Below are 13,230 nucleotides of genomic sequence, written 5' to 3'. Positions count from 1 at the left end.
GTATATGCAGAATATGCATATTAACAACAGCAATGTGTCTCAGAACAGTTCAAACACACTTTTGGAACACAGGTAGTCATAAATGCAACCATTTTTTTTTTAAATAATGTGAATATAATTTATTTCCATGTGTTGCTCTAAATGTATATTCTCTCCATCTTTCCTCCTCAGGATCAACAGTGTGGCATCCTGGCTGCAAGAACACCACCAGAACAGAGGAGAGACACAGGGAGCGGGTAGGAATTTGGGCGTCACTGACTCCATTGTCCATGACTTTGTCTTGACTGAAAGCACCTTTCTGTTCATGTCTCATGACAGTATTTTCCTAGAAATGATAGAAATTTGGAATATGTAACCAGGGATTCTGCATGGGCTGTTCCTGCTCCCTCGATGAACTGTTAAACCTTAACCTACTGTGGTTTACATAATTTGCCTATTGAGGCGGTGTGTGTGTGTGTGTGTGTGTGTGTGTGTGTGTGCGCCTTTGCATGCTTGTATAAATTATTTGTTCATGTGCATATTTACATGTCCACATGTTCACCTTGATGTATGTGTGAACTGTGAGTCAGGCTGGAGAGGCACAACCCCTGTGTGATGTCCTGTGAACCCCCCTCTCCCTTCCTCCACAGCTATTGCCTCCGTCCCTCTTATTCCTCCAAAAAACACAAAGGCAGGTACTGTATTCGCTATTGGCTATGAGATGGCATCATCCTGTGTTCCACCATGTACATGAGACACTGTACAGCACTGTATGCTGCCACCTGCTGGGGACAGCCTGCAGTGCCCTCTCTGTGTGTCATATGGAGCCATTCAGTCTTGTCTATTAACACCTTATTATATGCTCATATCAAAGGTGCATGAGACAAAGATTATGCACACATTTGGAGGAGCAGAAATCCCAGATGCCTAATTCGTCTTTTCCAAATCCCCATTCACCCATTAGGTGACAAGCTCATTTAATTACGCTACATTCAGACCTGCTGCTGCCATCCAAACTGTTCATTTCCCACAAACAGGCATGAGGTTCTTAAGAACATAAATCTACAGTGCCAAAGTACTCATTCACTTTGCAAATTTGCAAATGAATGACCTAATCATGAAATGACATGTTGGTATTTCAAAGTACCTCATGTTATTAATGAAACCTAAAAACAGGGTTTGCAATTCCCTCTCATCGCTCGTACAGTATAAAAGCCGAATGTTGGAGTGTTTTGGGTAATAATCACGGTTATGTGCAGATGGCAGGGGGCTGTGGATCATGGGAGAATGACGTAACGTGACTGACGTCATTGTGACTTGTGTGTTTTTCTTTTCACAGCCTACGAGGTCGTCATCCGAGAGTATTTGTTCCAGACCTGGTTCAAGCATACCTGGCTCACCGGGTCACACGATCTATGTAAGAAATATTTTAGACTTATATGTCACTTGTTACTCGCCAGAAGTTCCCTTTTATATAACAGCCAATTTTGACAGTTACACCTTGTTCGGTAATAGAATGTTCTACAGTGGTAATCTCCCTTTACCCTTGTGTGTGTATGCATGTTTGTCTTTATTTGTCTCCCTAGGCAAAAGTAGACAATGAGATCCTTGATTACCGAGACCTAGCTGCCATTCCAAAAGTCAAAGCCATTTATGACATTGAGCGCCCTGATCTTATTACCTATGAACCTTTGTACACCACCTCCCTGGATGAGAGGGAGGAGAGAGGAGAGAATTTGGGAGAGGTAAACACACAGACGCCATGCACCTTTTTCCTGCATGCATGCCATCTTTATGCACATAGAGTACTGTGCACTAAGAGAAATAGTCATCAAATTATCCTCTGTTTTGTTGTTGGCTAAGTTTCCCTCTAGTAAGGCTTTTCCTCAAAAACAAAACACAAAGATGTCTTTTTTCATGCTGTAATAAAAGCTTTAAGGCAGTACTAAACTTTGGTGTCCCTCACAGCTCCACACTGCCAGGAGGGAGCGTTCCCCCTTGCCCGATGACAAGGTGAGATACGTCTACGTGCGGTGATGATGATAAATGAAAGAACAGGGGTGTGCATCATATAAAAGGGAAACCATTTACGTTGTAGCTACACAGCTTGCCAAATGTGGAAGATCAGCAGATTCTCAGTCCTGGTACAGAGCAGTGTTTTTTTTAAAGCCTGTTAACACCCAGGTGTATCATACATTATGATACTCATATATTTTTGTCTGGTTGTTTCTGGGCTTTTGCCTCTATAGAACAGTCTAACATTAGCTAGATAAACTGTCTTGTTTTCAAAGAAGGTCTTAACAACAAAGTTATAATTCAGACTTGTTTGATTCTTACTAGTTTTCAAGAAACATGTCACCAACCCTACCTGGTGAGGTGAGCATAACATTTTTTTGTCAACTGTCCCCTGTATGCGATTTAAATACTGTATATAATGTCTCATTAATCCCAGCAGTATGTGTAATAACCTGTGTGTGTGTGTGTGTGTGTGTGTGTGTGTGTGTGTGTTAGGGCTCTTACGACAGGAGGGAACGCATCCTCCAAAGGTCCACTAGTCAGGGCTCCATAGGATCGCCAGTTTATAATCGCCATGGTTACACCCCCACCTTGTTAAGGTCACCACAGCATTTTCACAGGCCAGGTGAGTATGTGTAATGTATGTGCGTGTGTGCGCACAATGTGTATTGTTACATTGTCTGTGATTAAATCTGTGGGTTTTTTATATATATGGATCGATGAGATCTTTACTGCTCAGGTCGATGTTAAAACACTGTGAATGAGTTCACTGACCCTCCACCTTAAGGTTCTCACTTCCCTCCTTCCTTCTGATCTGTTGACCACTTTAAAGGGGAACGTCACCAAAATTGACTTTGGGTTGTTAATGTATGTTATTGATTTTTGCTTTGTCATGATGGACAAGCCATCTTTTTGCAGGATAACAACCTTAAAGTCAATTTTGTGCCTTCAACAACACAACTTCTCCTGTGTTTGCTATTCTTTCCATTAAAAAGTTTAATTTGAAAGTCTAACACTCTTTCTTGTTTCTTACTGTTCATCTTGAATACTCCTTACCTCTCACTTTGGGTGTCTTTTATTTCCTCTTTTTTTACATGTGATTCCTGTATATCTCCCTTTTCTTTTGTCCCTCACCTTCTCACCTTCTATCTCCTCTCCACACCGTCCACCTCTGCTGCCTGGTCCTGGGGTTTTGCCCCCTGTCCCACACCCTCCCTCCCTGCAGAGGCTCTGACAGGCATGCAGAAACTCTGCTCCTCCTTGTGCAGTAACAGTGTGGGCTCCAGAAATAGTGACTCCCGCCCCACCTCCCCTTTCAGACACCACTTCCTCCCCCATAGCCAAGGTAAGGGCCCCACTCCACTCCTCTCCGCTGCGCCCCCCCCCCCCCCCAGACGGCAAAACATCATTTCCATCGCCACCTGGGATACCACCTCCCGTCAATGCCCCATCTGTCATTTTGGATCCATCGCCATTTCTCATTAGACTACATCTGCCATCCTGAATGGTCTTGGTCAAACCCATGCAGCCAAGGCACTGATTCTTCACTTACTAGCATGCAGTTTTTCACCTTTGACTATCACAGCCTCTGCCAAAGTAGCTGACTGGCTCTTTGTGTTTGTGTTTTTGCAGCTTTGCATGTACAGTACTTGAGAGATACTAGCAATCCAAATCCAATATCCAAACTGACAGCTCGCCGAATGTTGTGTGATGGATGACTTTTTCGTCAGAATGAGTCTCCACACTCCAGTAAACTGTAAGGCTGAGATAAAAAGAAAGGGTTTTGTAATATAAGTTTGCCGCTGCATGCTGGGAGTTATTAACTTCTTAAGCGTGAACTCTTATTGAACAGTGAATTCAGATTATACAACTGACTAACAGACATTATAGTTCATGACTCATTTCCCAATCTTGCTATTTTAAACTCTGCCAGTTTGCTCTGCCTTTGTACCTTCATCATGCACAGAGCACACAGCTCCATGAACTGCATTTATCAAAAGCAACCACAATGTCGCCCATTCACTTTAAGTGACTTCAACTGGTCCCGTTGGTCCCTGTGTGTTGCACCATTCAGACTGTGGTTCCCCTTTAGTATCCCTGCTTATGTTCTGTTCTTGGTTCTTCTCACTGGAGGCACTGACCCGCTGAGTGGCCGGAGTTCCCCCCTCCCGCTCAGGCCCGACAGCCGGCCGGTCACCCCGCCTCTCTCTCTGACCCCTAAACATTTCCACCTCCCAGGTAGGAGCTGGAGCGCACCCTGTCACTGCTCGCCCCTTCTTTCTATCTATCTATCTATCTATCTATCTATCTATCTATCTATCTATCTATCTATCTCTCTCTCTCTCTCTCTCTCTCTCTCTCTCTCTCTCTCTCTCTCTCTCTATCTATCTATCTATCTATCTATCTATCTATCTATCTATCTATCTATCTATCTATCTATCTATCTATCTATCTCTCTCTCTCTCTCTCTCTCTCTCTATCTATCTATCTATCTATCTATCTATCTATCTCTGTCATTATATTCCATTTGGGATCAGCTTTTGCTTTTTCCCCTCTTCTTTCACAACTATACAGATGTATCAAAGGAAAAAGGGTGAAATTCAGTGTAATCCCTATGCGTCATTGCTTGGTGTTGAGATGTTTACAATAGATTTTTAACTTGTATAATAGAGGCACTGTATACTCTGTAAATGTCTTTTCTGTCTGCGTTTGAATGTTTTCAGATCAGGGGAGCAACATCTACAGAAAACCACCCATCTACAAACAACATGGTACCTTTCCTTCTCTAGTATTGCATGTTTTACTGTAAAAAGAGAAGGGAAAATGTCTGTCTGAGTAAAAATTCAGAGTAATGCGTCTTGGTAATTATGTTATATATAGCCGGGTTAGTTTGTCTCTTAACAAGTCACAGTAATGTTATAGTTTTCTTAAAGCGAGATGATGTAACTTTTGCGGAGTTGTGACAATTTCAGGTTAATTCCAAGAGTCAGTTGCAATCTCTGACAGGCTACAATGTAATCTGTACACAATAGCACAAGTGGAGAATTGCGATAAAGTCAGCAGACTATGACTTACACTGTAATATCTACCTGCTAATGTTAGCTAACATTAGCCCCTGCAGTGGTCATACCAGATCAAGTGAGGCTGGAGCAGCAAAACCCATGAGCATATTGAATGGAAGAAGCGTTTTATTGCTTAATTTTTCAAAAGTTACATAGTCTGGCTTTAAAATGGAACTGAAAAAATATGTCAATGGCCTGAGCAAATTTCCCTTGCTCAATTAGGTGATGTTTCACAGAACAGGTGCAATCTTGCTTGTGCAAGATGTCACTAAAATCATCCTTGAAACATCCTTAAAACCACACTTACCCTTTTCCACTTGCACCACTTACTGATTATATTTAAAGTTTTATCCAAAATTCATTGACTTGTTAGGAAAGAATTTTCTTTTGCATTGTAGACAGCATCTATTTTAAACCTGGACGACCCAGGTTTGAATGATCCTTGAGTATGACGATCAGATGGTGCTTCAATGTTTACCTGTGGTTGAGACTGTGACCCAGACACTGATAGATCAGTTCCCATGGTTACCAACCTAGATACAGATGCCATAGCACGTCAAAGCAAGTCTGGTGATGACATCATCAGATCTGCCACCTTCCCCGCTGCCCATGCTCCCTCTCCGGATGACAGCTCACGGAGTGAGGGCGACCTTTGGCCCTGCTCTCTCGCTGTATTAGGTACAGTAGGCTCCTGATGGGCATGCTTGCACTGCTACCTTCTAGGGGTACAAAAGACACCTCACCACAACCTAACTATTGTTTCTCTCCTCCAACTGCCCCAAAAGCTTAAAAGGTGATTTCGGTATTTTTCAACCTGGACCCTATTTTCCTATGCATTGGTGTCTACGTGACTAATGTAAACAAAACTCTTTAAAATTGGTCTAGTATTGAGCGACAACACTGTAATCGGCAGCCGCAAAGCTGCAATGTAATCCTATAGGACAAATGGGCATCGTCAATTTACGTCCACTACAAGTGCTGTTTTTTTGCCATTGTCAGGCTTAGATTGTTATTATAAGTGTCTGAAAACATTATAGAGAGGATCCCTACAGTTATAGACCTTTTTATCAAAGAGTAAGATCCTTTTTGTTTACCCAGAACCAGCCCCAAAATCGCCATTGCCAAACTCACCAGGCTCCATTAAAAGAAACAATACTTTTAGTGTGTATAGAGCCAGAGTATTTTCCCATGTAAATGGGTGAATTAAAAGTTTATTCCAACCAAACCAGAGTGGTGATTGTTGGAACAGTGGAAAGACGAACCAAGACAGCTTTTGATAGTTTTATTTTGTTTCTGTCGACTTTGAATTAAGTGGGTTTTATGGTGATAAAATTACTGTTTATTTAAATGAAGCGATTTCGGGGGCTGTTTCATGTTAAACAAAAAGGATCTTACTCTTTAACAAAAAGTTCGACCTCTGTACAGAACCTTTCCTTAATGTCCTCAGACAGTAATAATAATAACAATAATAATAATAATAATAATAATAATAATCTGAGCATGTCAGTGGTAAAACAAGCACATTTTGTGGACCTAAATTAGAGGTGTGAATTGCCCATTAAAGCTTTAGCGCGTAACTTTTTGATATTAACGAACGTCCGTTACATTCAAGCCATTGCCAAATGAGTTGCTACAAAGCTAATTAAGACTATCAGCTCCACACAACTCTCTCTGTATTTCTCAGTATGGCCAAAGCCGGTCTACGGAAAGCCTTTCCACTCCCTATTCAGCCCCATTGTACAGAATTTGGTTGCAGTTCCACTGGGGGTGATCGCAATCCAGTGCAAAATGAATGGGACTCTATGGAGCTAGACGGATTGTCGTTGAGAAATCTCAGATTTGATTGTAGTTTTTGCAAGTTCAACATGGATTATACGTCCAAAGTTGAATGAACGAATACTTATGTCCTTTTGATTTCTTACAGGTTGAGTCGTTGTTGCCCATAACGCGCTAGCATTTTGCTAATGAATGCTGATTGGTCATTGAAGGACTGATTACGATCATAGATCCGAAGCAGAACCAGAATGTCAGAGTGAATATTTCGGCGTGGTCTTTAAAACATTAGCAAAACTCTTTCTAGCATGTGTATTGACAGGGAGAGCCTTACCTGTTAGCTGTGTTGTCGATGCCTCGAGAGAAAAAAGGAAGCGACTCAGAGCTTGCCGTAAAGCAGTATCTCTGACTGTGTATGTGTATGACGTCATTGACATTTTACAAGGCTTTTTAGAACAAAAAAGCCACTTTAAAAAAATCTAACACCCAGCAGTGTGTATTTTCTTAGCTTCCCCTTTCGAATGCAACATTCAAATTACTAGACAAAAAAGTATATCCTGAGAAAAGTGGATTTTGAGGGGTATAGCTCCATAGAGTCCAATTCATTCTGCACTCGCCCCTATATGGATCAAGAGTGGAACTGCAATCAGTTCAGAAGCCGGAAGTAACGAGAGAGTGGAACTTCTTCTTCTTTTTCTTTTTCTTCTTCTTGGTATAGCTATGTTCAGAAGATTGTGGCGTTCGGTGACTTTCACGTGCAGAAACTCGAGTGAAGATAATTACCTCTTCTGAAGAGTCCATCATGTTTTTTTAATCCTCCATGTCCTCCTTGGCTACTAGCAACTGTGTGAAGGAGGGGTGGGGGTGGTGCGCGATCACGGAAGGCTTGTATCATGTGGACCCGCCGACAGTTTTGTTGTCATTACTTAGAATTCCTCATGGGGGTGACAGAAACTACGCACTATAGCTTTAATGTTACATTGCAGCTTGTTTTGCCGCTGTCGACTCCAGCGGTCCTGCTTAATATCGGACCAATTTAAAAAAAATGCTGTTCCCATGAGTCACTTAGACACCAAAACATGGGAAAATAGGGTCCAGGTTGAAAAATACCAAAGTTACCCTTTAACTGCATCCTTGCTTCACTCGAGCTCACGCTTTCATAAGGCGTTACAGTATTTGCCTTTTAGTTTTGCTTGCATAAAAGCAGGAGCGTTGTTTGGTTTCTGTTGCTGACATATTATTTTCTGCTTGAGGTAGCATCAGTTTCACCATTTTACGCTCACTTACTGCACATGATGGGTGCACTAGCTATACACAATAGTGCCACAAATGACTTGGACAGAGATAACTGAGACTGACTTCAAACTGACTTTTGTCTGTCTGTCTTACATTGTGCTGTTCTGTGTATTTGACATCCAGTAAAATCTTGACATAAATGATGAAGTGTAAACATCTGTCATGTCAGCGTAGCCAAATATTCCAATAAGTCCCTCTGTTTGTCTGTCTCGTCACCTCTGTCTCACATTTGTGTTCCTCCATCCACCTATTCCTCATTTACTGTCTATACTCTACTGTCTTTCTCTTCATTTGATGATGAAGCATTTGATCTGGTTGTACTATACATATAAGTACATGTGAAGCATGGATGCGTGTGTGTCTTTATGTGTGCGTGTATATGTGTTTTATGTAACTTTTTGGGCTTGTGTACGCCACCTGTGGGTACAGAAGGGAGGAGACGTTCCAGAGAAGAGGACGAGGAAGAGGCCTTGAAAAGAAAGCAGCTCCACGAGGAACATCTCAGCAAGGTCAGTGAGATAACTTTGAATCTTCAACTTAACATCTGTCTTTGACTGTCACATGCCTGAGATGAAAGCCATACATGCATGCTTTGTATCCTTAATGTTTGTTTCATAGATTGATGTTTATCTGTGGATATACTGTACGTTATTTGATGTTATGTGTGTGTGTGTGTGTGTGTGTGTGTGTGTGTGTATGTGTGTTTGTGTAGATTCAGTCTGGTTTGGGGAAGCTCATACTGAAGGAGGAGATGGAAAAAGAGGAGATCAGGGAGCGTCACGCACGTAGCCTCTCTGCTCAGCGCTACGACCCCAAACAGACCAACTGTGACGCAGGTACAGAGCAGCTTCATCAGCTAATATGCAAAAAAAAAGGCTGTCAGCAATGTACTGTAACACATGGTCTGAGCTATATAGCACCTAGTAGATTGTTGCATTTGTTTTACTGTCACATGTTACGAAATAGCCTCAATTTGTGATTTGAAAATTCCCTGTCCTTGTAAAATGTTCATGATCTTTTTAAATCCAAATATAAATTTGAACATTATTTATGTTTCAGATCCAACTTCTCCAACCAAAACTAACTCTCTGCCTGGCTATGGAAGGAATGGGCTGCACCGGGTGAGAGCTCACTCATACTAACAAGATTGCTGTTGATTATGTAACACAGACAGCTGAATGCAGATCGATGACAATCAGAAAAATCGGCTTCTCAGAAAAATCCAAGAAGCAGAAATTGCATGTTAAATGCATAATATCATGTCACCAATGCCAGAATTATTATACACGTTTTACACATAGTTATTATAATTAAAGATATAATATGTAACTGTCTAATAACGAATAGTCCTATGTTATATATTTTGTTGAGTTGTGTACTTACATCATCTGAATCTGTCATTTTAATCAAAGACAGTTGCAGTTGTCTGTCAGTGGCGTCATATCTCCTTTGGTATGCGTCAGCGTAACCAGATTAAGGATTTTAGTCATTGGACATTTTAAATTACAGTAGTCTAGTCAGTAGTCTTGCTTTGCCAGACCCTCCTCCACAGCACAGCACAGCACAGCACAGCGAAGGAGGGTCTGGCTAATCCACTCAGCATTCCGGGATGGGAGAAAAACGTGCTCTGGTTTGTTGGCATTTCTTTAAACCAATCACAATTGTCCTGGGGGGTGCTAAGCTCCGGGCGGAGCCACGGTGGCACTGCAAAATAGCCTCGGGAAGGAACTTGTTTTGGGGGAACGTGTACATTCAAAGGTTGTTTTAGTTGTGCGAGAGAAAACTCAGATTGCACAGATAGTCTAGCTAGCTGTCTGGATTTACCCTGCAGAGATCTGAGGAGCAGTTAATCATAGTCGTCATAAATCCACCAGAGTTTAAAATGCCAACACAAAGAAAGTGGAAGGTACCGGACATCTGGCCGAAAAGAGTGAAATCCGGTGGAATTTCCGGCAGCAATGGAGCAATCCTGGAAGTGGAACATCGTGGATATAGACTACTGTATCAGTGAAACAAGCTGAGCCAGCAGCAGCTCTGCTCCAGCCTCTCCGCCGACATGCCAAACAGCGTCGGAGAAACACTGATTTTTTTATGAAAAACTGCTTTATCAGTCCCTCCAGGATTTTGTGGCCTTTTTTTGAGATTATTGCGGCCCAAAATGCCTGATTTCGCGGGAGCTTTTGTAAAAAGTTGTGATAAAAGTTGCAATGTCTTTTGTATGTTTGATGCAATGAAGTTGCGGGAAACAGTGAAAGTTGCAGTTGTTTTTTTTTATAGTTCTTTAAAAAGAAAAAGGAAACTTGTTTTGTGGAGAATAAAATTACTCTGGGCTGAGATTTCCTAGTAACCTTAACAAAAAGGCTCAGGATGCTGCAAATGTTGGTATAATATGAAAATGGCTGGTGGGTTTAAGACAAAAAATAATAATATATTGAATGAATCAAATCTGAACATATGTGTCAGTGGCTTGTTGATCTTTACATTGTTAGTTAATTTCATTTCCTGGCCTGGGACACACATTCATACGGTTTGATAAAGTACTTATTGGACTTTAACTTATCATTGCACTTACAATAACGAGCGTAGCTGTCCTCAATTTAGGTCATCGTGTTGTCTCATCTCTGGTTTTTCCTGCAGCCACCGTGTGTGATTGTGTGTGATTGTGTATGATTGTGTGTGATTGTGTGTGTGTGCGTGTGTCAGTCGCAGGGGGAACGGAGCAGCAGCCCTGCCCGCTGAAGAGAGCCGACAGGATTGAAACAGCAGCAGCTTTCAGTGACTTTAAAGAGAAAAAACTTTACAGCGTACATTGATGTTAAAATATATACAGGTTGGCAGGACGGTCTGAAATGTTTTGCACATGTCTTTCGCTGTACGTTTTGGTAAATGTGAGATGTTCGAGTCAGTCACACATGCCTCGTCTTCATTAGAAACAAGGAAATGATCAACCCGTGGCCGTTCTCACTGCCGCTTGGTCATTGGCTCTCAGAGTCACATACTGACGGCATGTAGGACTGCTGGGATTGGTTGAAGTCGCGGGAAACTTCAGGTTATTGGTCAAATTTGCGGAAAACTTGCGGTGATTGGTCAAAATTGCGAGTCGAACAAATTCGCGGTGATTGGATGAATTTCCGTGAATTGGCGTGATCGCGACATCGCGAAATCCTGGACGGACTGCTTTATTCAGTGTTTTTACCAGTTTAAATTACCTGCTCCGTTTGTTTTAGAGAAGATGAGACCTCTGCGGATAATTCGGCTCCCAGTAAAAGCCTCCTGAAAGATGAACACCTAATCGGGAGAAGCTGACTGCAATGACGGCATTGCTCCATCTTTTGTTGTTTTTTTAATGAGAGACCCCGAGCGACAGAAAATTACATGCATACATTGAATTACATTCAAACCCTATTCTGGTCCTAAATCAGCATCAAAATACCCATATGTTAATATTGATGTACTGTTATCTGTGTCCCCACAGCCCCAGTCAACAGATTTCACCCAGTACAACAGCTATGGTGACATGTGTGGAGGAGGCAGAGGTGAGAGCTGCTACCAGAATGTGGCCACCAAGCAAATCTCTTGCCAATGTCACCAGAGCTATTCAGCATCAGTATTATTCCGAAATGGCTTGCTACGTGTACATAAATGGACATGCATTTTGAAATACTTGCATAATGATTCAGGGACAACAGTGTTGTAGATAGTAGCCTGGCAGGGGATTTGATAGCAAAACCATTAACTGTGAGTCTCATTTTCTGTCCCATGTTGTCCTGCAGAGTTTCAGGTATGTCTCTCATCTGCTTTTTCACATGGCATGCTTCCTCACCTTGCATTATATACTTGCTTGCTCATGGGTTGCAAGAGGCACCTTGCCCTGAATGCACACCGCCCACTACTGCTACATGCTTGCATCACTGTTGGATTTAATGTCAACTACAGGGCATGCAGTGTAGTGATTTCAAAATGCCCAAACATGCACTGCCCAGTAGCTGAACCAGTGTTCTGTAAATGCAATGTACAACCATCGCCTCATGTCTTGTTTTGAGTGTTGTTTGCCAATCTTATGACTCAAGCTAAATGTCACATTTAAATATATGATTTTAAAATTCACCATAGAAAAAAAAAAACTACAGAGACATTCTGTAGACATTCAGAAACAACTGCCCATCTCAAATACTAATTAAGATACGGAACAGTATCCAAGCTACTTGCTCCATCCAGCGAAAACTGTGCCCACAGTGGACATTTTCATGCCATTAACCCTGCAGTCCCCTTCCACTATATTACATTCTTGTATCTTTTATTCTTTAGCACATTAAGGATGGCCGTGCAGCACTTGCAAGGATGGACAGGGGAGTATCTATGCCTAATATGTTGGAACCAAAAGCAAGTATATTCTTCTTTTTGTACTGATGATAACATTGTAATCTACACTAAAATATGTTACAACATTTATACATTGTTCACTTATTTTAGTGCATTTTAACTTGTAAATGAGGACACATTTTGCAACTAATTTAGAAACAGTCTGAACTCGAGAATTAGACTAAGAAATAAAAGAGACCAGCCCAAAAGAGGAGGATGAAATGAAATGATTAGCATGTTGTATTCACCCTCGTAGTGCGGGGGACATTGGTGGAAGAAATAGGGAACTAAATTAGATTTTTACTGGAGGTGAAAGACTCACATTAGCTGGGTTCCAGATTCAGCATGCTGCTTTAGGAGCTACCGAGTCACGCTTAGCATGCTGGCTTCTCCATGCTCATCTGCACATAGCTTTGACTTAAAGTGGCTGGATACTGTATGCAGCATACAGTGGACAATCCATCGCCCAGATTGTCATTCAAACAACTCATATCACTATATACTGCGTAGTATATAAGTGATTGTACATTACTGTGTTGATATGAGTTGGTCAGAGGCCTCAAAGGACTTCTTGTTGCTTATTATTGAGCATTTCAGCTAAATTAACAACTATCATTTACCAGTTTCTTCTTGTACAGAGGGGATAAGTTATTTAGAAAAGTAGAAGCATCTCAGTTTTCCAGGACGACCATTCCCATGTGGATTTACTTGGCCTACATTACTGGTGTTTTTTTTTAGTTTG

General features: G+C 41.6%; 1 protein-coding gene across 20 annotated transcripts in view; it reads left to right on the top strand.

The window, feature by feature from the left end:
- The window catches only part of ablim1a (actin binding LIM protein 1a), a 45,596-nt gene that overhangs the window by 30,686 nt on the left and 1,680 nt on the right, over nucleotides 1-13,230 (top strand). For 7 of the 20 annotated variants that reach the window (XM_031284302.2, XM_031284299.2, XM_031284296.2 and 4 more), the window contains 16 exons: nucleotides 172-236; nucleotides 1,319-1,396; nucleotides 1,566-1,724; nucleotides 1,948-1,992; nucleotides 2,320-2,355; nucleotides 2,491-2,620; nucleotides 3,221-3,340; nucleotides 4,129-4,233; nucleotides 4,719-4,766; nucleotides 5,595-5,735; nucleotides 8,556-8,635; nucleotides 8,839-8,962; nucleotides 9,186-9,247; nucleotides 11,602-11,662; nucleotides 11,900-11,907; nucleotides 12,435-12,509. In XM_031284302.2, coding sequence (XP_031140162.1) covers nucleotides 172-236; nucleotides 1,319-1,396; nucleotides 1,566-1,724; nucleotides 1,948-1,992; nucleotides 2,320-2,355; nucleotides 2,491-2,620; nucleotides 3,221-3,340; nucleotides 4,129-4,233; nucleotides 4,719-4,766; nucleotides 5,595-5,735; nucleotides 8,556-8,635; nucleotides 8,839-8,962; nucleotides 9,186-9,247; nucleotides 11,602-11,662; nucleotides 11,900-11,907; nucleotides 12,435-12,509 — 1,337 coding nt within the window. The remainder of the gene's footprint in view (nucleotides 1-171; nucleotides 237-1,318; nucleotides 1,397-1,565; nucleotides 1,725-1,947; nucleotides 1,993-2,319; nucleotides 2,356-2,490; nucleotides 2,621-3,220; nucleotides 3,341-4,128; nucleotides 4,234-4,718; nucleotides 4,767-5,594; nucleotides 5,736-8,555; nucleotides 8,636-8,838; nucleotides 8,963-9,185; nucleotides 9,248-11,601; nucleotides 11,663-11,899; nucleotides 11,908-12,434; nucleotides 12,510-13,230) is intronic. The other 13 variants (XM_031284306.2, XM_031284297.2, XM_031284309.2 and 10 more) reach the window with 9 other exon arrangements.

Source organism: Sander lucioperca, chromosome 15, assembly GCF_008315115.2.
Source record: "Sander lucioperca isolate FBNREF2018 chromosome 15, SLUC_FBN_1.2, whole genome shotgun sequence".
Classification (NCBI taxonomy): Eukaryota; Metazoa; Chordata; class Actinopteri; order Perciformes; family Percidae; genus Sander; species Sander lucioperca.
Note: the sequence above shows the minus strand (reverse complement) of the source record. Positions and strands in the feature narration are given on the sequence as shown.